This window comes from Pistacia vera, unplaced genomic scaffold (assembly GCF_008641045.1).
Source record: "Pistacia vera cultivar Batoury unplaced genomic scaffold, PisVer_v2 Contig190, whole genome shotgun sequence".
Taxonomy (NCBI): domain Eukaryota; kingdom Viridiplantae; phylum Streptophyta; class Magnoliopsida; order Sapindales; family Anacardiaceae; genus Pistacia; species Pistacia vera.
Window position 1 is genome coordinate 2,401,244 of NW_022195991.1, and position 25,617 is coordinate 2,426,860.

Consider the following 25,617-nt stretch of genomic DNA (forward strand, 5'->3'; position numbering starts at 1 on the left):
CATCTCAGCTAATGCCGAATGCTTGGAGATTGCTGATGACCTTGGAAGACCTCTGTGTTCGGAACCAAGTGAGATTCGGGCTGCACAAGCTACTGTATTCGTACTTCTTAAAGGAGAACGATAAGGAGAAGGGTCGGTATCTATTGAACTTGAGGTATGATCGGTCTCACTTGGTGACCGACCTACAGTCCAGTGATAAGAACTAGAAGGACCAATACTTCTATCTGAGGGGTCAGACTGTTTTTAGAGATAGGGGTTAGGGCGAGATTCCCATCGGCTGGCGAGCTACCGGTGAGAACTTAGTTGTTTCTTTTGTACTTTTGTTTACTAAATCTTGATTGTGTTTTTTGTTTGCAGAGCTTGAGTTCAATCGAGCTAAGCAGAGCGGAGACGGCTTAGACGTAGTGACCCAGAAAGTGTTAGCCATCCCATTGGAGTAGAGGGACTGGCGAGTAGTACTAACAGAGTCAAACCTGAGGACCAGCATTCTTTGGGCCGGAGTAGAGGCAATACAGAGAGGTACTCCCTTTCCCTCGCTGAAGCAGACTTGGGATGTGCTTTTGAGTCGATACTGCAACCATATCATTTTTGGTGAGTCCGGCCTGAACCTACTAACCGTTGGAGAGTTTGCACTTGCAGAGTCACTGATGAAGAAGTTGACCATCCCGAGTGCGAGCGAATCCATTGCCTAGCACCGCGAGAAGAGGAGGAGGGAATCCTCGACTAGAGAGGATATGAGAGTGGAAGATGTACTGGTGACACCGGCCCCACCAAGCCGTCAGCCCACTACCGGAGCAAGGTTGTCCCAGACTATAATCTTGGATGAGGAGACCGAGACTATGACCCTCCGTATTCCAGCTTCTGCGTCAACTTACTCTAACGCCATCTCCATGGGCAAATTGGCTGATTCTTTCCTGTTTCCGACAGATGAGAGCCGTTTGAACCAGATGGGGGCGGTCGCGGCTGTAGACTGGGGGATGTCCCGCGCTTTCTAGGTAGGGCAATGGTTTTATTTAATCTCGCTTATCACGGTTTGTACTAATGACTGTTTTGTACAGGCATTCACGAGTAGCCTACACCTGAGGAGGTTCGTAGTGGCGCAGGAAAAGATGATTCATGATGTGTCTAAGGTGAACTCCAGTCTGCGCTAGAGGGAGGCAGCAGCCCAAAAGGTCGAGCAGGAGAGCTAGCAGCGTCTAAAGGCGGCCAAGGGTGAGTTAGAGAGGCTGAAGAGAGAGATAGCCGAGAAGACTGTTGAGATTGTGTCCCTAAAGGAGCAGTGCCTCTCCATTGCTGACGATGCCATTATCAAGGCGCGGGGGGGAGCTCATGCTCGAGTATAAAGCCAAGAACACTTCCCATTCGAATCCAGACGAGGACATCCAACTTATGCAGGAGATGTTGGAGGAGGGGGCTGAGCACACGGAGGAGTAGATTGATGAGCAGATGCTCGATTTTGCTAGTCAACTGGGACCATCGGTCATTGGGGGTGTGGACGACCAGGCTACAGGGACGGGCATTGGTGCTGGTGACGAGGTGACCGAGTCGAAGATGGGAGAGATGACTCGCATCGACTACACTTAGCTTTATTTCTGTTCACTTATGTATTTTAGGGCCTGCGATGCCCTCTCTTGGCGTGTGTGCCTTTTATTTGTATTTCTAAACTAAGCCTATTGAGGCTGTTTATATGTTAAATTCCAAACCGCTGTTCTGTTTTTGATGACTTCTTGATGGGTGAATGCGTTGTTGATTGCTTCTTTGCTCATAGATGTACTGGGGGTAGTACTCTTATGTTGTGCTGTGACTTTGGTGGGGCCTAGTGGCTGTATTGCGTACTCTCTACTACGCTGGGTCAATGATTTATCGATTTTTAGTGTCCTACTAAGATTTCTTCATTCGGTCTGGTTGTCTGGTTGGGTAGCTTTATGAACCGGTCAGAGCCGGTCAATGATGTACATACGTGAATCAGGCAGGCCGATCCGAAGTTGTGACTTCATGGGTCGAGCAGGAGCGATTCAAAGGTGTAAATCTGTGGATCGGGCGGGGCCGATCCGAAGGTGTGATAACGTGGATTGAGCAGGGTCGATCCGAGGGGGTGATTCCGTGGATGGAGCAGGGTCAATCCGAAGGTGTGATAACTTGGATCGAGCAGGGTCAATCCGAAGGTGCAATTCCGTGGATCGAGCAGGGTCGATCCGAAGGTGTAATTCTGTGGATCGAGCAGGGTTGATCAGAAGGTGTAATTTTGTGGATCGAGCAGGGTCGATCAGAAGGTGTAATTTTGTGGATCGAGCAGGGTCGATCCGAAAGTGTAATTCCGTAGATTGAGCAGGGTCCATCCGAAGGTGTAATTCCGTGGTGTAATTTCGTGGATCGAGCAGGGTCAATTCGAAGGTGTAATTCCATGGATCGAGTAGTGTCGATCCGAAGGTGTGAATTCATGGATCGAGTAAGGTCGATCCAAAGGTGTAATTCCGTAGATCGAGCAGGGTCGATCCGAAGGTGTAATTTCGTGGATTGAGCAAGGTCAATCCGAAGGTGTAATTCCATGAATCGAGCAGGGTCGATCCGAAGGTGTAATTTCATGGATTGAGCAGGGTCAATCTGAAGTTGTAATTCCGTGGATTGAGCAGGGTCGATCCGAAGGTGTGAATATCTGAATAATACTTTATTAAGTTCGAGCTATAAGGCCAACTGTTTGGGATGAGGTGGATAGGCCCACTCATCCCTTTAAAAATAAAAACGAAAAGAAACAAACTTTTAAACGAGTGAGTTCACCTAAAAGTAATAACATTTGAGGTGGACTGCATTCCAACTGTTGTTGATGTCTTTGCCTTCTGAGGTCTGGAGTCGGTAAGCACCCTTCCCCGCTTCTTTGATTATCTTGTAGGGACCCTCCCAAGTGGGCCCGAGTTTGCCAAAATTGATCTCTCTAGTGTTTTGAAAGACCTTGCGGATGACCCAGTCGCCAGTCTTGAAAGCTCTGATCCTGACGCTGCGGTTGTAGTGTCGGGCAGCCTGCTACTGGTAGATAGCATTGTGGATGATGGCCCGCTCATGGAGTTCATCGACGGTGTCCAATTTCTGGCAGAGGTTCTGGCTATTGATTTCTTCGTCCGCCCATTGGAGCCTGGTGGACGGCACTGATACTTCGGCCGAGATGACCGCTTCAGAATCGTACGTGAGGGAGAAAAGAGTTTCGCATGTTGATGAGCAAGCTGTTGTTCAGTAGGACCAAAGGACTCCTTGTAGTTCTTCTGCCCATGCACCATTCGCTTTCTACAATCGCTTTTTCAGGGTCTGCATGATGGTTTTATTCGATGACTCGGCCTGGCCGTTGGATTGGGGTTGCGGGGGGTGGAGAAGCTAAGCTTGATCCCCCACATGTCGTAGAAATCCCTGAAGCCTGAGCTAATAAACTGGGATCCATTGTCGGTGATGATTTCCTTTGGTATCCCGAACCTGCAGATGACATGTTTCCATATAAAAGCTTTTACCTTTATATCTTTGACTTGTGCGAAAGCTTCGGCTTCGATCCACTTGGTGAAGTAATCTGTCACAACCAACATGAAGACTCGTTGTCTGGGTGCGGTCGGTAATTTCCCGACTATATCCATTCCCCACTTTATGAAGGACCAAGGTGTGATGATAGAGTGGAGTCGTTCGGGTGGGAGGCGCGAGACATGAGCAAATCTCTGACAACTGTCGTATTTCCTAACATAAGCAGCTGAATCGATGCGTATGGTTGGCTAGTAGTACCCAATGGTGATCACCCGGTGTGCAAGGCTGTGTCCCCCAACATGGTTTCCACATTCGCCTTCATGGAGTTCGGTGAGAACACGTTTGGCTTCCTCTGGACTTGTGCACTTGAGATAGGGACCAGAGAATGATTTCCGGAGGAGTTGGCCCTCATAGATGGTGAATCTTGCAACTCTTGCTCTTAGTTGGCGTGCCTCGCTCTTGTCAGCCAGGAGTTCGTTGTGCTCTAAGTACTTCACTATCGGGGTCATCCAGCAGAAGGCTAACTCAATATCCATTGTTTCTTCCATCGACTTGTTTGGTGGTTGCTCCTTCCAGTTGGCTGGCCACTGCAGGAACAAGAGAGGGATGGATGATTGGGAAGAACATTGGAGTGCTGAGCCGAGGTTGGCAAGGGTGTCAGCATGAGAGTTCTCCGCTCTTGGGATCTGGGCGATGGAGAACTCTTCGAATTGGGACTGTAGTTCTTTGACCAGGTTCAAGTATGCCGTCATCTTCGAGTAGCACGCCTGGTAAGTACCTTGCAGCTGGTTGACGATAAGCTGGGAGTCGGACTTCACTTCCAGTCTCTTCGCCCCGATCTCTTTGGCTAGGGAGAGTCCAGCAATAAGAGCCTCATATTCGGCTTAGTTGTTTGTGTATTTGAACCCGTACTGTATTGCCCACTGGATGATGTCTCCCTCTGGTGTAGTCAGTACTAAACCGAGTCCACTTCCATTCACATTACTTGATCCATCCACTAAAAGAGTCCACTTGGACGGTGACCCGCCGCCCATGCATAATATCTTTTCCTCTGCTTGCATGGTGGTGCTCAGGGTGAAATCAGCAATGAAATCTACCAATGCTTGGGACTTGACGGCGGTGCGAGGCTGGTATGATATGTCGAACTCACTAAGCTCCACTATCCACCATGTGAGTCGGCCTGATAGCTCCGGTTTGTGTAGTATCTTCTTGAGTGGGAAGGAGGGGAGGATGACTATGGGGTGGCACTGGAAGTACGGCCTAAGTTTTCTGGAGGCATGAATGAGCACGAGGGCCAATTTCTCCAATTGACTGTACTGTTTTTTTGCGTCGATAAGTGACTTGTTGACATAGTAGATCGGTAGCTGCTTCGCGTCTTCTTCCCAAACTAACATGGCTGAGATTGCTGTCTCTAAGACTGCCAAATAGGTGTAAAGTTTCTCCCCGTCCACCAGTTTGGAAAGGAGCAGAGGGGAGGTCAGGTACCTTTTTCAATTGTTACAAGGCTTTTTCGCGGGAGGGGGTCCACTCGAACTTGTCGAACTTCTTGAGTGCATGGAAGAAAGGTGGCACTTGTCGGCAGATCTGGAAATGAATCGGCTCAAGGCGGCTACCCGTCCTGCTAGGCGCTGGACGTCTTTTATGCAAGCTGGAGATGGTATACTAAGGACCGCTCTAATCTGGTCGGGGTTGGCTTTTATCCCACGCTGAGTTACCATGTAGCCCAAGAATTTACCTGATGAGACGCCAAATGAACACTTGGCTGGATTCAACTTCATGTTATATTTCCTTAGGACAGCGAACGCCTGGCTAAGGTGGTCGAGATATTGGTCGGCTATCAGGGACTTAACCAGCATGTCGTCGATGTAAACCTCCATATTATCCCCGAGGTGTTCGGCAAACATCCTATTAACTAGCTGTTGATAGTTAGCCCCGGCATTCTTCAGACCGAATGGCATCACTTTGTAGCAGTGAGTTCCCCTCTCTGTGATGAAGGTCGTCTTTTCTTGATCATTTGGGTGCATCAAGATTTGGTTGTAACCTGAGAAGGCATCCATGAAACTAAGAAGCTCGTAGCCTGCAGTTGCATCAACCATCCTGTCGATATGCGGGAGCGGGTAGGAATCTTTAGGGCATGCTTTGTTTAAGTCCATGAAATCGATGCAAACTCTCCACTTTCCGTTCTTTTTCTTTACCACCATGACATTTGCTAGCCATTTGGGGTAGTGGACTTCTCTGATCATACCGTTACTCAACAGCTTTTCAACCTCCTCATTAACGATCCGGTTGCGCTCTGGTGCGAATTTCCTTCTCCTCTGCTTCACTGGCTGGTGATCTGGATCTACTTTGAGATGGTGGAGCATGGCCTCTAGACTTATTCCCGTCAAGTCGACGTGGGACTAGGCGAAACAGTCTTCATTCTGTCTGAGGAATTTTATCAGCTTTTCTCTTGTTTCGGGCCTTAGGCGGGAACCTATCTATGTCTTTCTCTTAGGATCATCCGGGTGTATCTGTATTTCATCCAACTCTTCCATTGATGGTTGATCTAGTTCAGTAGGAAGGGTTGGATAAGACTGTAGTTGCTATGAAGCGTTACCCTTGCCCTTGAAGGCGCTCTTGTAATAATCTCTAGAAGCTTTTGGGTCGCCCTTGATTTCTCGTACTCCCCATTTGATAGGAAACCTGATTGTTTGGTGGAAAGTGGATGGGACTGCTCGCATGTCGTGGATCCAGGGTCGACCCAAGATGACATTGTAGGGTGAAGGGGCGTCTATCACCAGGAAGACTATCTATCTGTTTACTCCACTAGCATAGGTAGGAAGGACGATCTCTCTGATGGTGTACTTCTGCTCAAAGCTAAAACCAACTAGTAGGGTCGGCCTTCTGTTGATGTTTTCTTCTTCCAAACCCATAGCTTTTACTGTTGCAAGGAACAAAATGTTCGCTGATGACCCTCCGTCTATGAACACCCTTTTCACAAGAATATTGGCGATCTGGAGAGAGACGACTAGAGCATCATGATGAGGGGTGGCCTGGGTGATCGGCTCGTCGTCTTCGAACTGAATTACCTTATGGGAGTGTGACCGAGAAACTGGGCGGATTGACTGTATCTCATGGTGGCTGCTAGCCTTGGCGTATCATTTGGCTGATGAATAATTGACCCCGCTGATTTCTAACCCCCCGAGATGAGTGAGCAGAAGCCATTTGGTATGGGCTCTCGCGGGGGTGGAGAAGTTTCTTTACTGCTTTTTTGGCTAATGGTGTGCTTTCCTTTATCGGTCAGCAGATCTCGGAGATGTTCCCTCTTCAATAGCGCGACAACCTCCAAACGTAGGGCAACGCAATCCGGGGTGTTATGTCCATGGTCGCCGTGAAACTCACACCACTTGGTTGTGTCTCTCCTTGCTTCGGCGTTGAGCTTGCCTGGCCACCTAACACTGGATCCCATTTCTTTCATGATCGCCACCACTTGGGCTGTTTCGACATTCAGGTTGTAGTCTGGTATCTTGTATCGGCTTGGTCCAATCTGTCTGTTATCTGTTTTGGGTGGCTGACGGTCATATTGTGGCTAGCGGTCATAGGGTTTCCTGACTTTGTTCAAATGACGCATTGAAGGTTGGTAGCGGGTTTCGGTCGGTCTGGCATCTGGCCTCCTATTAGTCCGCCTCGGGTCGTACCTAGCGTGGATTACTCGATTGATCTCATCTTCTTCCCACCTTATTTGTATCACCGCTCTGGCCACGGCGTCTTCCATCATTGTGCAACCAAGCTTCGTCAATTCTTTGTACAATTCCCCATCCAAAAGGAGGCCTTTCCTGAATGCGTCTATAGCTGTCTCGGGGTTGCAAGCAGGAATGGAAATTTTCTCCTTGCTGAATCTGCTGACATACTCTCTCATTGGTTCTCCCCTTTTCTGGTATATTCTGTATAGATCGGCCGACAATTTCTCCAGCTTTTTACTGCTAGCGAACTGTTCCACGAAGGTGTCAGTGAGTTGTGCAAATGAGTCAATGGAACGGTTTGGGAGATTTGTGTACCACTGAAGTGTTGGGTCGGCTAAGCTTGAACCAAAACTCTTACACATGTAGGCTTCCCTTAGCGTGCGGGGTATGGGGATAGTGAACATCCATTGTTTATACAAGGCTATGTGATCGTCCGGGTCAGTTGTGCCGTAGTAGGGCTTTATGCTGGGAATAGTAAATTTGTGGGGCATGTTGGCTAGGGCGATTGCATCCGTAAAGGGCAAGTCAGCATAACAGTGAGGCCTACTCTTCTTGGTGGGGATCGACATTCCTGGTATTCGACTCATTACTGCCTCCACATCAGCCAATCTCTTAGCCAGTATCTGTTCCATAAGAGAGGGGGATACCACTAGGTCATCCCGTTTGATCGGTTCTGCCATTGCATTCGCGCTCGGTATATTTTGTTGAGTCATTCCCCCTGGTGAAGCTTGGTGGATCACCCCTTCATGTAAATCCTGGTAACCCAGATCACCATTCATTCCCTCCGGTGGGATAACTCCCATTGTAACTGATCGGGTGTTTTGTCCTACGTGGATGGTCAGGTGGGTTGTTTGGTATTCGTTCGGCCTGCTAGGATGGATGGATTCTAGTGGTATACTTGGGTTTGGACGGCCGTTCAACCTGCGAGGGTGAGCCGAGCTGAATGGTGTTTGTATAGGGATGGACTGAAGGTTAAGTGGAATGGCAAGGATGGGCGGGTCTTGCTGGAACGAGTTTTCTGCCGCTTGGGCATCTTGGTCTCAAGGTTGTGATGGATTGGTTGAGCGGGGTTCTGTCGGCAGATCTCTTCCTCCCTGAGTCAGGACCGAGTTGTCTCCCACTGATGAATTCAGTTGACGTGACCTTTTATCTGAAGCTCAGGGCACGTGCTCTAGGGTTTAGAGAGGTTGCATAGATGGAACCGAGACGCAGAACCGATTTGGTGGTACCTGAGAAGGTAGAAGGTCGAGGTCATAAAACTGGCTTACCTTTTCTTTTAGAGACTGGTTCTTAACCCTAATGGAGGCGTTTTCGGTTCGGATGGCAGTGTTCTCAGCTTCCAGTGCGGCTACCTTCTCTGAGTTTTGTTGCATGAGGGCGGTCAAAGCCTCCAGTTTGGCCTCGAGGCCGGGGTTTGCATTGTCAGAATTGTCAACCATGGAAAGTTCCCCTACGCAGCAAGGTTCGTTGAGCCGGATGATTGCCAGAGACCCCATGGTGGGTGCCAAACTGTAGACGTAAAAATCTACTGGTACATAAGGAGGGATTGATCCTGTGAGATTGAGGCCACTAGCAATCTGTTGTACCTACACACGTAAAGAAACACGCGTGAAGCGACGGAAAACACCAGGGGGTGTTTGCCGTAGGCACTCCAACGCTCAAGTCAGCAAGGCTGAAAGAGGCTAATATGGTGAGGGCTAGGGAGTAGAGGGGTTATCAGAAGTCTAGTCGGAGACTGTGACTACAGTAGTGATATGAAGCTCTCAAGTAAGAACTTCGGGTGTGAAGGTGTAATGTCATGCCCTTTGTGAGAGGGCTGGCCTCTGTTTATATAGTGACTGTCTGGTCTCCCGATCCTGGTAGGAGTAGGAGTCCGAGTGTAACTCTGATGCAAACCCTAGAGAAGTTAGGGTGGTGGTGAGCTGTCTTACCTGCGTCCGAATAGGAAGGTGATCTGAACAGGGAAGTCACTTCCAGTAGGAAAGTGACCAAGAACAGGAGAGTGACTTCAAATAGGAGATTGCACAGGAACAGGAAAATGATCAGTGGGGGCCCTAGGCTCTGAACTTGCCTATAGGCCCATGAAGTGAGCTAGAACTGGGAGGCCCGTGCCCGGATGCTTTGGGCCAGCCTTATCTCGTATCAAATAGGATTAATCTGGCTTGGGCCCCTCTAGGACTGGGCCTGGCCTTTTCTTCGCTGGTAGTCCTGTTTTCGTATTTGTTCCGAGGATGATTTTTGGCCCTAACAGTGTCCTAATGAGCTCGCAAGCTTAAACCAAATAGAAAAGAGAAACAAAAACAAACGCCTAACAAAAGCGCACGAGATTAGAACAAATAAGACCAATTAATTGTATCCTTCACTTTGCCTAAATTGACATGAAGATTTTTTTAATAACAATTTTTTGTTAAATAGTATAGCTTCTCATATAGTATAGTCTAAGTCCCTGGCATTTAGTATTAATTTATAATAACCTTATTTTATTTATTAGCATATTATATTAACACAGGGGTAGTAGTTCAAATAAAATTATATAGATTTTCTATTTTTGGATGTATTTTTAATTTACATGTAATTGCATGTATCAACATTTTGTATTTCTTTTATATTTATATGTACTTTCTTAATTTAATTAATAAAATCTCCTCATTAAGTCAGAATTCATAAATAAATAGCTAAATAACTTCCATTAATGGAATGTTTTAAATATATAAATTCCAAGTAGAATTTTAATTTATTTTAAATAAATTATGTTATGTTGGCAAATTTAGTTCCAAATTCACCTGCATCTAGTTTTGTAAAAACACTAACTATAAAGTTCCCCCAAAAAATAGGCATACACCAGAAAAACGACAATAAAAGAAATCGGTTAGAAACGAAGGGTGAAACGTGAAAGAAAGAGCGGCCGCGCCACCTTCCCGCCCTGGAATCTCTCGTTAAACTTCTGTAAATAACCATCTACCTGATTCGGTTGGGGTGGTGTGGTTTCACCCAATAAAACTGGTGTGGTTTCACCCAATAAAACTAAGTAAACAACCCTTTTAGGGTTTGGATTATATATACCCTATATATAATTTTACCCCATTTAACTATTATTCACACCTCCACCCGCGCGCTCAAGCTCCAAAAAGCTCAATTGTTCGGCAAGCCGCACCAACTACCGGCAAGTGTTGTTGTTGCGGCAGCCGGCTTTGGAAACAAAAAAAAAACCATTCGTAAAAGTTTCAATTTCATTGTGTATATTATTATTACATTGCTTTTTTGTGTTGTTAATAGAGATGGATAACGTTAATCAGAAGGATCATCATCGTGCAAGTTTGACGTCGTCGTCGTCTTTTTCGTCGTGGTCTTCGTCTTCATCTCCGTTAGAATCGCCGAAGTTAGGGCAGGAGTAGACGGAGGTGGATGAGTTGCAGCGGATGCCATTGGCTCCGACGTTGTGCAAGAACAAGAAGAGGTTGTCGAAGCAGCTGTCCATGTGTGAAACCCCGCGTGACATTGCATGGGAGAAGCGGCGGCGCCAGATTCTGAGGCAAGAGCGGAGAAAAACGAATGACAGTAATGATTCGGACCAGTCCTTGACTGATGAAGACTTGCATGAGTTGAAAGGATGCATTGAGCTTGGTTTTGGATTCAACGAAGAAGAGGGTCAGCAATTAACCAACACATTGCCGGCTTTGGACCTTTATTTCGCAGTCAACCGTCAGCTTTCTATCAGCCCCGTCTCAACCCCGCAAAGCGGCCGACATTCCACCTCCTCACTCGGTGGTCGTTCTTCCTCATTCGGTAGCCCAAGGAGCGATTCAGATTCTTGGAAAATTTGTAGCCCAGGTAAAACTTAATATCTCTATTAACTCATCTGGTTTGAAATTAAATTGTGAATCTCAAGCCAACAATTAACTTCTGAACATCAATATGTGTGTATGTTGAAGCCAATAATGTTACTGTTAATGACATTAAAAATGTCGCAACTTTGAAATTGGTATATGTTAATGGTTAAGTTTTGGATTGTTGCAGGGGACAATCCTCAGCAGGTGAAGACGAAGTTGAGACATTGGGCACAAGCTGTGGCATGTTCTCTGATGCAATCTTCCCAAAGTGACATTCCATGAATTAAATTGTACAAAGGATAAAGAATAAGAACTAGGAAAGAAGAAAACACTGAAGGAGGAGCCTGCAGGGTCTCTTTGATCGATTATGATGGAGGCCAATGATAAAGGTCCTGGCTGGGTTTAAACTAAATTAAATTAATTTACCTTTTGGTTTAAAGTCTCTTTTTTTTGACACCTCAAAACATGTAATATTTTAAGATCGGAGCTAGTGTTGATAACTTATACTCTTTTGAGGTGGGAAGCAATATGCAATTTGGTTGTAGCCATTTTGACCTCTTTCCGTATTAATCAGGATTGAGGTAAATGTAATGTTGATTAATCTTCAAACATTACTCTTAAGTTTAGTGTTCATAAAAAATTTAATTATACAATGAAGTTGATTTTTTTCTGACCCTCAATTCAATACCACTTTCACTCAATAAGTGTTCGTAAATATTTGTGATATTACGTTAACAATACTTCCATGATACCATATATATATTTCATTCTATTGAAGTCTTATTGGTTAGTAAAATGGGAAAAAATCTTACGTAAAAATCCCAAGGGGTTGGCCTGACGGTCAAAAATGTTTGCTCCCTTTATTGACTTTTTGGGTCTGAACCACTTTAAGGTCATCTACCATATTTGTGGCTTACCTTAAAACATTAGATTTGTAGGGTGTTTAATGAGTTCCGAAGATTAATTAAGGTATGCACAAATTGATACGGACACCCTGATTAGTTAAAAAAAAACGTATGTAAAGTTGAATGAATTGAAGGTGAATTTTGATAAAATATTGTAAAAGAAAGAGGGGGATAATTGCTCAAAGAATTGAGAAAAGATTAGTTGAGTACATTATTTTTTTAATAAATTAAGTTTATTTATTATTTGAATTATGATTATTAAATACAAGTATACAACATTAGTATACTTTTTTTTTCCTTTGTATGTTGAATTTATAAAAAAAAAAAAAATTAAAAGGCATTTGACATTTAAAAAAGGAAAAAGAATAAAAAAGCGCCAGTTTAGTTAATCTCTTTTCAGTGTAATTCTTCAGTCCACCCCTTAAAATTTGGTCATTAGGCCCCCACCTCAGATCACAAGGTAGGCAACTTATAGGGAGGTAAATGATAAATTTTAAACTAAAGTGCGAATTCTGTGAATGAGAAAACAAATTATGGAGGCACTCATCGAACTACGAATCCGAGTCATCAGTTTTCTTGTGACTGTATTCAATGAGTCAACTCGATTAAACCCCAGCTTTCTCAAATAAACCCCAGAATCTTCTACACTTGGGTTCCGCATAACTTACCAGCTTCAGTTTTTCTCTTCTCTCACAAAACCCACTACAACACAATGGCTCCTGATGCTTCTCATGCTCTTAAAGGTCCCACTTCTTTCTTCTAATGTTTAGAATTTTATGTCTTTATATTTCGATTTTTTTTTTTTTTTTTTGGTTTCTTGTTGTTTGAGTGCTTTAACGATCTGGGTCATGTTTAGATGCCTGTGAAGCATTATTTTATGGTGATTTTGTAAAGTTGCATAAAGTAGTTCTTTATCAAAGCTTCTATACGTTTGTATGTGTATATTTGTGTACTGCGTGTGCAGCAGCTTGTAAATACGAGGAATTTTTATCATTAGTTGACACTGGTGTTTATCTTTTGAATGTAGTGAGGCAAAGCGTTCAACTGTTTTTAAATGCTGCTCAAACTGGGAATCTTGCTCTTCTGAAGAGTAAGTTAGATATATTCACTTGGTGAATTGGGCACTGGTGTATATAAATTTGTTCTATGGCTGCAGTCAGATTTTTTACTGAAAAGGTCGTGGGTTTGTATTTTGTCTTAATAGGGATAGCAGAGCAACTCGATGATCAGGGGAAAGGGATGGCAACAACCGTGGCTGATATAAAAGATGCCAACCAACGAGGGGCGCTACATTTTGCAGCTAGAGAGGGTAAGACTGATGTGTGCAAGTATTTGTTGGAGGAATTGAAGCTTGATGTTAATACACAAGATGAAGATGGTACGTATTAATGTTTTTGTTGTCTATAGTTGTGATTATCTTCATGTTGTTTCTTCTTTGTGCATGAAGTTCCCTTTCAAATTTTCTTTTACAATTGGAAAATTTAGTGCATTTAGGTTTGCAGGATTGAATGTCAATTATGAATGTTGAGAATAAGTAAGGCATAGAGTCCCTCTGATCAAAGTCTTTCAATTATGATTCAAAACACTTTCATATGCAGGTGAGACTCCTATTCTTCATGCTGCCCGTCAAGGACATACTGAAACTGTCAAATATCTGTTTGAGCATGGTGCCAATCCTGCCATACCTAGTAACTTAGGGGCTACTGCTTTGCATCATTCTGCTGGAATAGGTGAGCTTTTCTTTTTGCTGAGATTGCGTTGGTGGGTGCTAGTGAAATCATAAAAGTAAACAATAAAAAATTTTCGTGGCTTTTTTTTTATACTGGTAACAGTTTTACATGGGAAGGATACAATACAGGTCTCTGATTTCTTAGGACGGGACAAATCTTATCCAAATCATGGAAGCAAAAATTGGTTAAATCAATATGTCACACCTTTTCTTTTTTCAAATACAATTTTTCATTTAGGAAAAAGTGCATACAAGGCTGGTTGTAGATCTAAGTGGTCTTCTAATTTCCTTTTATAATAAATATTTGAAATTTATTCTTCTTAGTGGATTTTTTATATAATGGAAGAAGAAGAGGAAAAAAAAGTACTTATTTTCATTGTTGGATTTTAAAACAACAAAAGTCGCTTATTAGGTCAAATCTTAATGATGGTCATGCAGGCCACCATTTATTGGTTGTGTTCTGTCTTATGTAGAATGTGTGGATCAGAGCTAAGCTCTGTAAAGGCAAAAATTTATATGTATGCATTATCTGGCAAGAAAAAAGAATTCAATGTTGTTAACTTCACAGGGTTATCCTAGAAGGTTTTCTGACTTGCTGAACTAAAAGTTATTGTTTTTGCCTTATATTAAAATCTTGTTAGATTCATTTCAGCCTTTGTATCTGATATTGTGTCTAGATATATTTCAGCTCAGTTATGTCAAATCTCATGCCTATGTTCTTCTGATCCTCCCTTAGTTATTTGACTTCAGTTCTTACAATCAGTTTCCTTCATGGTGCTTGCAGGAAATATTGAATTGCTGACGTATTTACTCTCCAAAGGTGTTGAGGTTGATTCACAAAGTGATTCTGGTACTCCTTTAGTTTGGGCAGCTGGTCATGCCCAGCAAGAGGCTGTGAAAGTTTTGTTAGAGCACCATGCCAATGTAATTTTTTATTCATTTTTTCTTTTAATGATTTTTATATCATCTCCATAATGCAGAATTTTATGTAGTGCTGTGTCTTTCAGTTTTCCAGACTGCTTGAGAAAGAGAGAGAAGCTCCCATATGAGACTTTTTCTTGTACCTCTTCTCTTCAAAGCTTCTTTTACTTGCTGGGAATTTCCTTACCCAGAGGAAATGTTCTTCTATATATCATTAAATATGCCTACACCAATAAAGGGAATTTCCTTAATGTTGGGCAAAATTTTTAAATCTTTTATCTTCTAGATGTCCAAAGAGATATATTTTCTTGCAGGAGTTCTGGTGCTTTTGAATCTCTTTTTAATTTATTTCCATAATGACTTTGTGGTATTCATGCTTGTCAGGGGCCTCCTTGGGCATACAAGGCTTTGGCCCTGCCCGGGGGTTCCTTTTATATCTGCAAAACCTTGGATTGACCAGCATAACAATTTGGCTGCAAAACTGTGACCACTTTCAATCTTAATGTGTCTCTTATGCCACTTGTAGATTGTGGGTTCTAGGTGACTTGCTTGAGCATGTTTCAGCTAGGGAAGGGTGCTGTCTTGTCTAGGTGTCATAATTTTCTCTTATGGTGTTGGACGTTGTTCTGTGTAGCATTCTTGTCCTATACATTATGTGTTATATCAGTTGTACAATTTTCTTCAGGGATTTATTCCTTTTCAATGATGACTTTCAACTTTTATTAGGTCATTTATATAATTTATTATAGCTTTCTGTGACAGTATCAAAACAAAAGCTTCTATTTATTTGATTAAAATGTGTGTTGAGTGTTGTATTATGTTGTTTCATCAATATTATTCTTTGTTGATATTATTTTGCAGCCTAATGCTGAAACTGAAGATAACATCACTCCACTGTTGTCGGCTGTAGCAGCTGGTTCACTAGCATGCTTAGAATTGTTAATTAAGGTTTGATATCTTCATTAATCCAATTTGGTTACATGTTTGTTCAATATGTGTGTTTAGGGTTGCAATATAGGCATAGCTAGAAGCTTAAATAGAAAAGCAAAAAGGACATATTTCTTTATTATTATTTTTGGGTTTCTCTTGAAGGTCTAGAGAGGTAACTTCATTCAAATTATTGATACTACTGGGTGTATTGATTAGTTAATTTATTTTGCATGGACGCATCTCGCTTGATATCATTGTGCAACCTTGTTCTTCTGGCTATTAACATTTTACTCAGTTTTCTTTGTTCATTTTCTAAAAAATAGTTTTGTTAAGTATCAAACTTTTAATGTAATTGTTAACTTCTACATGGTGTGCTTATTTTGGATGGTCTTTCATGTATAATAGGAAATCAATGTTTTGTGCTTGCCCTATTTACAACTTCAAAATTATTCAATTGCATGCTTGTGCAAAGCAAAGAAGTTGTCTATGATATCATTCTATTTAAAAAAAGAAGAAGAAGAAGAAAACTGGATTTAGTGAATGTGTTATATCTGAGTGTAGCTACCAGCTTTCATATGTATTTATTATGCTTATGTTCATATGCAAGATTTTATTTTTCTTTTGCTATTCACAGCTTCTTCCCCTGCATCAATTTTACATTCACTTATTTGCAGGCAGGTGCTAATGTGAATATTATTGCTGGTGGAGCAACCCCATTGCACATTGCTGCTGATATTGGGAGCACAGAAATTATAGAATGCTTATTGAAAGCTGGAGCTGATCCTAATGTCACTGATGAGGTTAAAGCCATAACTGCATTCATTTTAGTCATGATATCATCGCTTTCTTAACCCTTTTTCTCGCATGTTTGTATGTATTTACTTGCTCAAGTCCTTCAAATCTCTGTTGATATGCTTCTATTGATGTATATATTTTCGTCTCTCTTGTTGAAGGTTAAGTTCTGTTAGCTATACCAAAAATTGCAAGAATTATGATTCCTGGTTTACTACCAAAAATTATATAATCTCTTATTACGCTGCATGCCTATATTTTTATTTTTGTGGTATTATTTGTCTCATTACTGAAAAAGGGTAAAGCTGCATTTCTTGTAAGGTATACAAAGACCTGCTGATTTCCAACCTAATGAATAACTGAAAAAGGGGATGCAGTCAACCTCTAACCTTAGTCATCTTCCACAAAGGATGGGTGTTCTTTCCAAGTTGACCTTCGTATCATTTTCCTACTAGTTGGCTATAAAATCAAGGGAAATGCTACATGTACAAAGACTCTTATAAAAAGTCTTTGTAAAAAATGATGTGGCAGCTATCACACCACTAGTTTCACATGAATCTTCTTTTTCTTTTCACAAACTAATGGTGTGGAACCTGCCACATCACTTTGTACAAAGACTCTTTGTAGGAGTCTTTGTACATATAGCATTTCTCTAAAATCAAAAGTCTGTTTGTCAGGAATTTGCAATATTGAGTTTAGGCCAGGAGGAAAATAGAAGCGGATACTTTTTTTTTTTTGTTNATGCTTATTGAAAGCTGGAGCTGATCCTAATGTCACTGATGAGGTTAAAGCCATAACTGCATTCATTTTAGTCATGATATCATCGCTTTCTTAACCCTTTTTCTCGCATGTTTGTATGTATTTACTTGCTCAAGTCCTTCAAATCTCTGTTGATATGCTTCTATTGATGTATATATTTTCGTCTCTCTTGTTGAAGGTTAAGTTCTGTTAGCTATTCCAAAAATTGCAAGAATTATGATTCCTGGTTTACTACCAAAAATTATATAATCTCTTATTACGCTGCATGCCTATATTTTTATTTTTGTGGTATTATTTGTCTCATTACTGAAAAAGGGTAAAGCTGCATTACTTGTAAGGTATACAAAGACCTGCTGATTTCCAACCTAATGAATAACTGAAAAAGGGGATGCAGTCAACCTCTAACCTTAGTCATCTTCCACAAAGGATGGGTGTTCTTTCCAAGTTGACCTTCCTATCATTTTCCTACTAGTTGGCTATAAAATCAAAAGTCTGTTTGTCAGGAATTTGCAATATTGAGTTTAGGCCAGGGGGAAAATAGAATCAGATACTTTTTTTGTTTTGTTTTGTTTTGTTTTTGTTTCTGTTTCTGTTTCTGTTTTTTGTTTCTCTCTTCAAGTCCCTATATGAATTCAGAATCTCAAGTCCTTTCAACTTAATAGCAGTATAAGCCTATTTACAATATGCAATGAATGGCCTCAGTTTCACAGTAGTCATCCATTATGTCTTAATGACTTTTCTCTGCATCACAGGATGGCCAGAAGCCCATACAAGTTGCAGCTGCAAGAGGCAATCGTGGGGCTGTTGAGATCCTTTTTCCCTTGACATCAGCTGTTAACTCCATCCCAGAATGGACGGTTGATGGTATTCTTGAATATATGCAGTCTGAAACTAGCAAACAGGTAATCCTTAGTTCCTTTTTCTGTTTTTGGTAAATTTCTCTAATGTCTTGATCGCTCATTTAAACTATACATGCTGAAATTTAGCATCGGTTTAAATATTTTAGATATAGTGGTCTTGAAAATTCATTCAGCATGCCTTTATTTGGTAGTGCTTATCTTATATATCTTCCAAGTCACTCACACGAAGTATAGTGTGATACATATTCATTGCATCTCTTTAGACAGGTCATAATGCCACATGAACCTTTATATACATCTAAAGCATGGTCCCACTGAATAAGGGCCTCTTGTTCCCTTAGGATAATAGCTTTTGTTGCACTCTTTTAAGGAATGAAAGCATTTAATGATATTAGAATGAGATAATGTGATAAAGAGAGAAAGAGAGAAAGAATATGGAACAAAGATAATGTGATCACTTAGAGCTGGACAGGCATAAAGGTGTGACCATAAAACTCCCTTGGTTTATAGTCTGGACTAAGATAACTGCACTCATGTATAGGTTTGGCAAATTGCATTCTAATCTTTGACTGATGTAATTTTACTTTGGCTTTAAAACAAGACACATTACTGCCATTTTACATTATCTTTTGCAGGAAGCAGCAAGAAACGTGAAGGAAGATAGTTTACCAGAGAACGTAAAACCTAAGAAAGATCTCCCTGAGGTGCCTCTTTTACCCTTTAGTTTGACTTCTGTTGCTGGTTATGCATTGGTTTTGTGGATTGGTTGATTTTGGTATTTTTCTAATCGCCATTATACAAGAATTGTGAATTTTGTGTAATTGGTTGCATTATGTGCTCAATTGGCTCTGGAAAAACTTGTATTTTATTAAGAACTTCGATTTATTATTTTGAACTATTTCCTTCTTCAATAACATGGGAGCAATTAGACTAATAGACAGCCTTGCTTCCTAAGGATTGTTTGTTCTTATTAATGTTCTTGTTCTTGATATCACTTTAGGAGTTTATCTTGGAAATTCGTTTTTGCATAGTTGGATTGTCTTCTTTTATTCAAAAATTTCAATGAATCCCATGGAAGCATACTTTTGTGATTTGTTTAAGTTGTGAGGTAGCAAGTTTTAAGGTTTAAATATTTATCCAAAATAATCTGTGAATAGAATCAATATTTTAGAATAGGTAATTTCATTGTCCTTGTCACCCTTCTAAATTCTGGATGACAATTTCAGGTGGGACCTGAATTAAAGAAGAAAGCTGCCGAAGCAAAATCTAGAGGAGACGAGGCTTTCAAGAGAAAGGATTATCACATGGCTATAGATGCTTATACACAGGTACGTTATTCATCTCTTCTTTGCCTGGTTGGAATATCCTTTCTTAGTCTGTTGCAAATGTTCTCTTGTCCAACAGATTATGGTAGACAATAAATTATGTATAATGTTTCTAAGCTTGCAACATTTGGTAGTTTTGAACAAATGAAAGAACCATCTGTATTCCTATCTGTTGCACTGCTCTACAAGATAGTTGATCAATCTCTGTGCTGACTGTGATCTGCTGTGCACTTAGTGTGGAATAAGCACATCTTAACCATGAAAATTGGGATTTTTCTTAGGGTAATAACTTAGGCTCCGTTTGGTTCATTATTGGGTAGTTTTTAGAATAATCTTTTGAAAAAAGTTAAATTGAGTGGGTATTACGATGTAGAATTTTTAAAATTAACATAAATACCCCCTATGTTTATTTATTTATTAAACACCTCTATAATAAAATATTCAAAGTTAACAAAAACACCCCCAATCTACTCATAAATACGAACAGCCGGCCACCACCGCCGGATGGTGGCCGGAGTTACCGTATTGACGTATGACCGGCTTGATATTGCCGGTCGTGCGCCGATATGGCCTTTTCTGGCCAGATCCCTGGCTAGATCTGCCGCATTTGGTCGTCAACGACGGCCAAAGATACGACCGTCGTTGATGGTCAACGACGACCCTATCTTGGCCGTCGTTGACGACTATCAACAGCCAAAGATCTGACGGCCAGATCTTTGGCCGTACGTTGGATCTGGTCGGAAAAGGCTTAATCGGTGCACTACCGGCCAGATTCAGCCGATAGTGCGCCATTACACCAGATTCCGACAGTGGTGGCCGGAATCTGGTAAATTTGGGTTACTGGGGTGTTTTTGTCAGTTTTTAAAATTTTTTTTGGGGGTTGTTTATTTAAATTAACAAATTTAAGGGGTTTGAAGGAAATTGAAAAATTTAGAATTATATTTTGGAAATTAGGTGAAACAAACTTAACTTTTTTGGGAAAACTTTTCTAGTTTTCCCAATATGTGAACCAAACGAAGCCTTAATCTCTCAAGCTGTTATAAGATAAACATCAATTCTTTGCTATGTTTAAGTAGGATTAGAGTAAATTCAACTGAACAGAGATTAAATTTCAATTTAGGGGGTTAGAACATGTTAGTTTGTGGTGGTTTGCTTCATATTCTTTTTGTCTTGCAATGGAATGATCAAATCCCCATTTCTTACCAAAACTCATGAGGGTATTGTATCTAGACGTTCTGCATGAGGTTGGAGGTGACTAACAGGTTCCAGTTAGAGGCTTTGTCTAGAAAAATTTGGAGTTCAAGCGGTTAGAGGTCTTGTAAATATGTAATGAACTTGGCTTTTGCTGTCTAAGAAGTAGTTGGTAACTCCTTAGGGGGAAGGTGAATGAGGCTTAATGGGGAAAACAAGACGGGGCTGCACCGAAATCGAAGTAGTGGACTTGGAGGATTCAAAAATACATTTTAAATGGGGTTTCTGCTGCTTCACAAGGCTTCATGGAGACATAATTAGAGAGCTTTCTGAATTTTGATAATGTACTTGTTTGATGATATTTTACAGGCAGTGGATCTGGATCCTACTGATGCTACGTTGCCCTCCAATAGGAGTCTTTGTTGGCTTCGACTTGGACAAGCTGAGCATGCCTTAGCTGATGCAAAGACGTGCAGAGGATTAAGACCAGACTGGCCAAAAGCTTGCTATCGGGAGGGAGCTGCATTGCGTTTATTGGAGGCATGCTCTCAACCCTTCTTCAATGTTTAGCCATCTTTTTAACTAAATCAACAATTTTTTTTTAAAATATTTTTATTGCTCTTCTCCCAGAAATATGATGAAGCGGCCAATGCTTTTTATGAGGGTGTGACGCTTGCCCCTGAGAATAGGGAGCTTGTTGAGGCTTTTAGGTTTGTGAACGCACATTCCTTGTCTTTGTGTTTTTTCTTCTAATTTTCTTAAACATGCTCAGTACAATTCTATAAACTGATTATATTTTAAGCTATCAGCTTGTAGAGTTTATGAATCAAATTATCTTGAATACCTAGAAAGGGGCTGGGTAATCACTAATGTCACACCAATATTGTTCCTTGAAATGCAACTATATTGGTGGATTTGCTGCATAGGTTGCATCTCTTTCTAGTTGCCCGAGAGTTTTCTTAGCAGTCAAACTCTCTAAAGTTATGCTGCATATAGACAATAGTTATCATTAGTTATTCTGGGATGACTGGCTTCATACTAACGGAAGACTTTTTACAAAATGTTAACCATCTTTTCCTGTTCCATACTATCACTGTAATTATTTGACCTCCCGTCCTGGCAGGGAAGCTGTTGAAGCCGGGAAGAAGTTTCATGGTACGGATAAGAAGTAACAGCTTGTCCAAAGTAGAGAGACAAAGGGACCAAAATGCCTTGTATGTTAACGTTGTGCTGTTCTTCTACGACATTCTCGTTACGAGGAACTATGAGCTCACTGTTGTTTTAGATGCCATACCCTTAGAAATGAATCAATCTTAGCTGCGCTGTACATAGCAAGTTACAATTACATATTGAAGAGGATATGAACAGTTTATCGTCTTAAGTTTTGTCAGCATCTCGTGTGATTTTGATATATTTTATTTTTGCTTTTTCTTTTTCCAACTACTAAATCTTGAAATTTGGATTTGAGGTTGCATACTTTGTTGGGAAAGCTGGGTTTGCGATTGTTAATACTTAGTCCAGCTACTTCAGGGCTCAGACATTGGATTATTGGGAACTTTCTTAAAAAGATGTATTTTGATTTTGTTAAGAAATATTCTGACTGGTGAGATCTCCGAACCTTAATCTTCAACTGTTGCTGATTTTTCTCTTTTATTTGCTCAAGTCATTTGGGTTTTGGGATCCACGTTAGGATAATCAAGACAAACTCTAAGAGTATAATTTTGTATTATTGAAAATATTATATTAATAAAAAATATGTTTAAAGATTATTGGGGATCTTATTAAAAACATGTTTGGTTAGATAGAATTAAATTGATGGTATATTAAATATGTTTGGTAAGTAGAAATAAGAGATTTATTCGATGATCCTATTACTAAATTCCCTTTCTATAATAGTAATGTTATTACTAAATTGTATTTTATCATTCTAGCCACCAAAAAAGTTTAAAATTCAATAAAAACACGTCAGCCACCTTCCCATCATTGTCGGTTGTTGCCCACCACCTTCAATTGTGATCGACAGTTAGCGTGACAGTTCATGATCGATCAGATTTGTCCGGTCGTGTGTTGATTTGACTTTTTCTAACTAAATTCATGGTAGATTTGGTCAGAAAATATCAAATCGACGAATGATCGACGAGTCGTTTATTGTTTCGGTGATTGTCGACGGTCAGCAGTCCTCTTGGGTTGCTATGGTGGTTATGACAGGTTTATGTAAATTGTTTTCAAACCAAAAGGTATTATTGTCTAAAAGTTTTAATAATTAAGAGTAAAATTATAACAAAAATAATATTATTAAGTAATCTTAGAAAACTTAAGAAAATGATTATATTCAGATTACCATTTATATAACTAATCATGATTATCATTAATTATAAAAGATTATAAAAATCTTATATTACTTGATAACTAAATATGATAATATCAGTAATATAAGATTGTATTACTGAAGTAATCGTATATAACCCTTGACCAAAGAGTCCATAAATACTAGATACGAGGTCAAATTGGGCAGTTATTACATTTATTTTCTGCCAAGAATCCAACCTTCAAAATACAAAGAATATTTGTAATAATCATGTAATTATAAATGAAAAAAGTAATAAGTGTGATTAGCTGTAAGTTAAAACACAAATGTTTATCTTTATTATTAGCTTTCAAGTTCAACAGCAAACATGAAACCCATTACACAGTTGTAAAATGAACAAACCGCTGTCAGTTCTCAACTATTTTCAAAACAAAAACGCAGATTAAAACACTTTCTCGACAAAGAGATTCAACCCCACCTCCTTAATCTTCAGATCCAAGTATCCAACCATGTCTCTTAAACCCCCCAACGGTTACGGCACCACAACCGCCGCCGCTGCCACCACCTCCACCTCCACCTCCACCAACCCCACAACCGCACTTTCCTTCTTCTCCCGCACGGAGTCCATTACCTCCACGCGCCGCCCATGGAGGGAACTCTTAAATCTCTCGAGCTTCTCGCGACCCATAAGCTACAACGACGCGATGTCCCGTGTAAAGCGGAACGTCAACAACTTTCGCGTCAATTACGCAATGGTAATGCTCTTCATTCTCTTCGTTAGCTTGCTTTGGCACCCGGTGTCGATGATCGTTTTCATAATCGTGTTCATTGCGTGGTTATTCTTTTACTTCGCGCGTGACGACCCAGTTGTGGTTTTTAATCAAGTGTTGGATGATAGGCTTGTTTTGTGCTGTTTGGGTTTGATTACGATTCTTGCTTTGGTTTTTACTCACGTGGGGCTTAACGTGTTGGTGGCTTTGCTTGTTGGAGTTGTGGTGGTGGGTGTTCATGCGTGTTTTAGGAGTACAGATGATTTGTTTTTGGATGAAGAGAGTGCGGTTGAGGGTGGATTGGTTTCGGTTGTGGGAAGTCACCCTGTGAGGTTGACTGGTTATACGCGAATTTGATGGGGTTTTTTTTAGTGTTTTTGTGTTTGATTTGAAGGGGGTGCGGAGGATTTTGGTTTTCTTTTGGTTGGTTGTTTATTTGCTATATATATATATATATGGTAATCCAGAAATCCCTGAATGGGTTTAGTGATTTGATTTCAAAATTGGGTTCCTGTGGAATTATTGATTAGTTCTTAAAGGATTGGTGGCTTTGGTTGTTGTGAAGTTGGAACTTGTAGCTAAATAATTTAGTTGATGATAACGGAAATTTGGTTGGTGCTTGATTTGAAGCGGGTATGATGAATTCTTATTACTGTATTATTGGTTTAAAAGGTGGAGTTTGAGGGTTAACTTGGCTTTTGGTTTTGACCATTGTTTCTGGTTGGGATTGAGTACAATTTTTGAAGTGGTAATTGACATTGGCCTTATTGGTCTTATTTTTGGGGAAGCTTGTTTGTTTTATGTTGTTTGGATCAAATTGTGGATCATGGTGAGGTTGATTTTGGTTGTGCTGCTTCAGCATTGTTTTAAACCAGTGGGAGATGAAATCAATCTTGTTCTGTGAGGTGACAGAAATACAATTTTGAAGATAGTCTCAGTGCTTGTTGCATTTCGGCATCAAGGGAAGGTCATGTATGCTATTTTGTGAGGTCGCTAATTTGGAAAATTTATTTGCTTTAGTAATGGAGGTCTGTTCACTAATTTGTGACTTTCTGTTGTAATTTAAATATGAAAGCATTGGATGTTTATTTTCTTTTGTTTAGCATGGTCAGAATCATTTTAAATGACCAACCAATTACGAAAGTCTTCGCACATGCAGTGTTTGGCAGTTACGAAGTTGAATGTGATTAGCTGTTACAATGATTTTCATGCTATTGTCATCTGCTTACTGGGTCAGCTCAGATGAGCTTTAGTTTATCATTGACCATAATAGTAGTTTAGCATCAACTGAAAATGTTACAGCTTCTGTTGAAATGATAATTAGCCAGACCATGGTTCCTAACGAATGTGATGACTTGATGATTAGCCTAGGACCATGGCTACTAACAATGTCTAAACTCAATCCATTTTAATTGCTGCATATGTATGATTCCTCAGAGTATAATACTTTTATGAATTTCTCATGGTATAAAATTTTGGTGATGCAGAAATAGATGGGCGTGATTGAGACTTGTGATGATTATTGGATTGTTGTTTGCTCTTTTATTGATTTATTTGTTTTCAAATGTGGCGTGAGAAAGGCTTGAATCTCAGCCTCAAGTTTACTCAAAAGCGACAACTTGTTGCTAGTTATCATCACCACCTCCTTTTAATGTTACCTACTTAACCCAGAAGCATAGGTGCATACTTTTGCTATCCGAGGTACCTCAGTGAGATGTTCCTAAGAAATATTCTCAGCGCGGATTATTTTCCAACCACTGATGCTTTGCAGTTACTACCTCTTTTCTCATTTCTTATGATATTGGTAGCGTTGTAACCTCTGAAATTTGACAGTTCTTTCTGGTGGATTTTCATATAAGATATATTAAGCTTCAGTGCAACTTATTATTAGTGAATTATTACCATTTAAAAAGATATTGTGGCTCGCTGTGTTTAATGGCTATTTCTTAGAAATCATCTAGTGATGATCTGAACATGCTTATGTTATTAAGTGATGGTGTAATTGGTTAAAGGTGTAAAGCTTCTCTGGTAACTAGCTTGATATCAATACCATATTTTTTTTTTTTTTTTTTTT

The 25,617-nt window shown here is 40.5% G+C and overlaps 3 protein-coding genes across 4 annotated transcripts; all 3 read left to right on the plus strand.

Annotated features, from left to right (window-relative positions):
• Nucleotides 1-10,642: 10,642 nt before the first annotated feature.
• LOC116127359 lies at nucleotides 10,643-11,335 on the plus strand. Its single transcript, XM_031413004.1, has 2 exons — nucleotides 10,643-11,054; nucleotides 11,241-11,335. The coding sequence occupies exons 1-2, from the start codon at nucleotides 10,643-10,645 to the stop codon at nucleotides 11,333-11,335; spliced, it is 507 nt and encodes a 168-aa protein (XP_031268864.1).
• Nucleotides 11,336-12,510: 1,175 nt separating this feature from the next.
• Nucleotides 12,511-22,059, plus strand: LOC116127294 (serine/threonine-protein phosphatase 6 regulatory ankyrin repeat subunit C). Of its 2 annotated transcripts, none has more exons than XM_031412955.1 (13): nucleotides 12,511-12,701; nucleotides 12,986-13,048; nucleotides 13,163-13,336; nucleotides 13,557-13,688; nucleotides 14,472-14,611; nucleotides 15,470-15,556; nucleotides 16,213-16,338; nucleotides 17,842-17,991; nucleotides 18,585-18,653; nucleotides 19,176-19,277; nucleotides 20,835-21,005; nucleotides 21,096-21,175; nucleotides 21,594-22,059. In XM_031412955.1, exons 1-13 carry the CDS (start codon nucleotides 12,671-12,673, stop codon nucleotides 21,598-21,600), a joined length of 1,332 nt encoding a protein of 443 aa, XP_031268815.1. In that variant the 5' UTR covers nucleotides 12,511-12,670; the 3' UTR covers nucleotides 21,601-22,059. The 2 variants fall into 2 exon arrangements, with proteins under 2 accessions (XP_031268815.1, XP_031268814.1); XM_031412954.1 differs by having other exon boundaries at nucleotides 12,512-12,701; nucleotides 21,589-22,059.
• A 1,094-nt stretch (nucleotides 22,060-23,153) lies between these two features.
• LOC116127378 (PRA1 family protein E) lies at nucleotides 23,154-24,697 on the plus strand. Its single transcript, XM_031413025.1, has one exon. It carries the CDS (start codon nucleotides 23,283-23,285, stop codon nucleotides 23,898-23,900), a length of 618 nt encoding a protein of 205 aa, XP_031268885.1. The 5' UTR covers nucleotides 23,154-23,282; the 3' UTR covers nucleotides 23,901-24,697.
• Nucleotides 24,698-25,617: the final 920 nt, after the last annotated feature.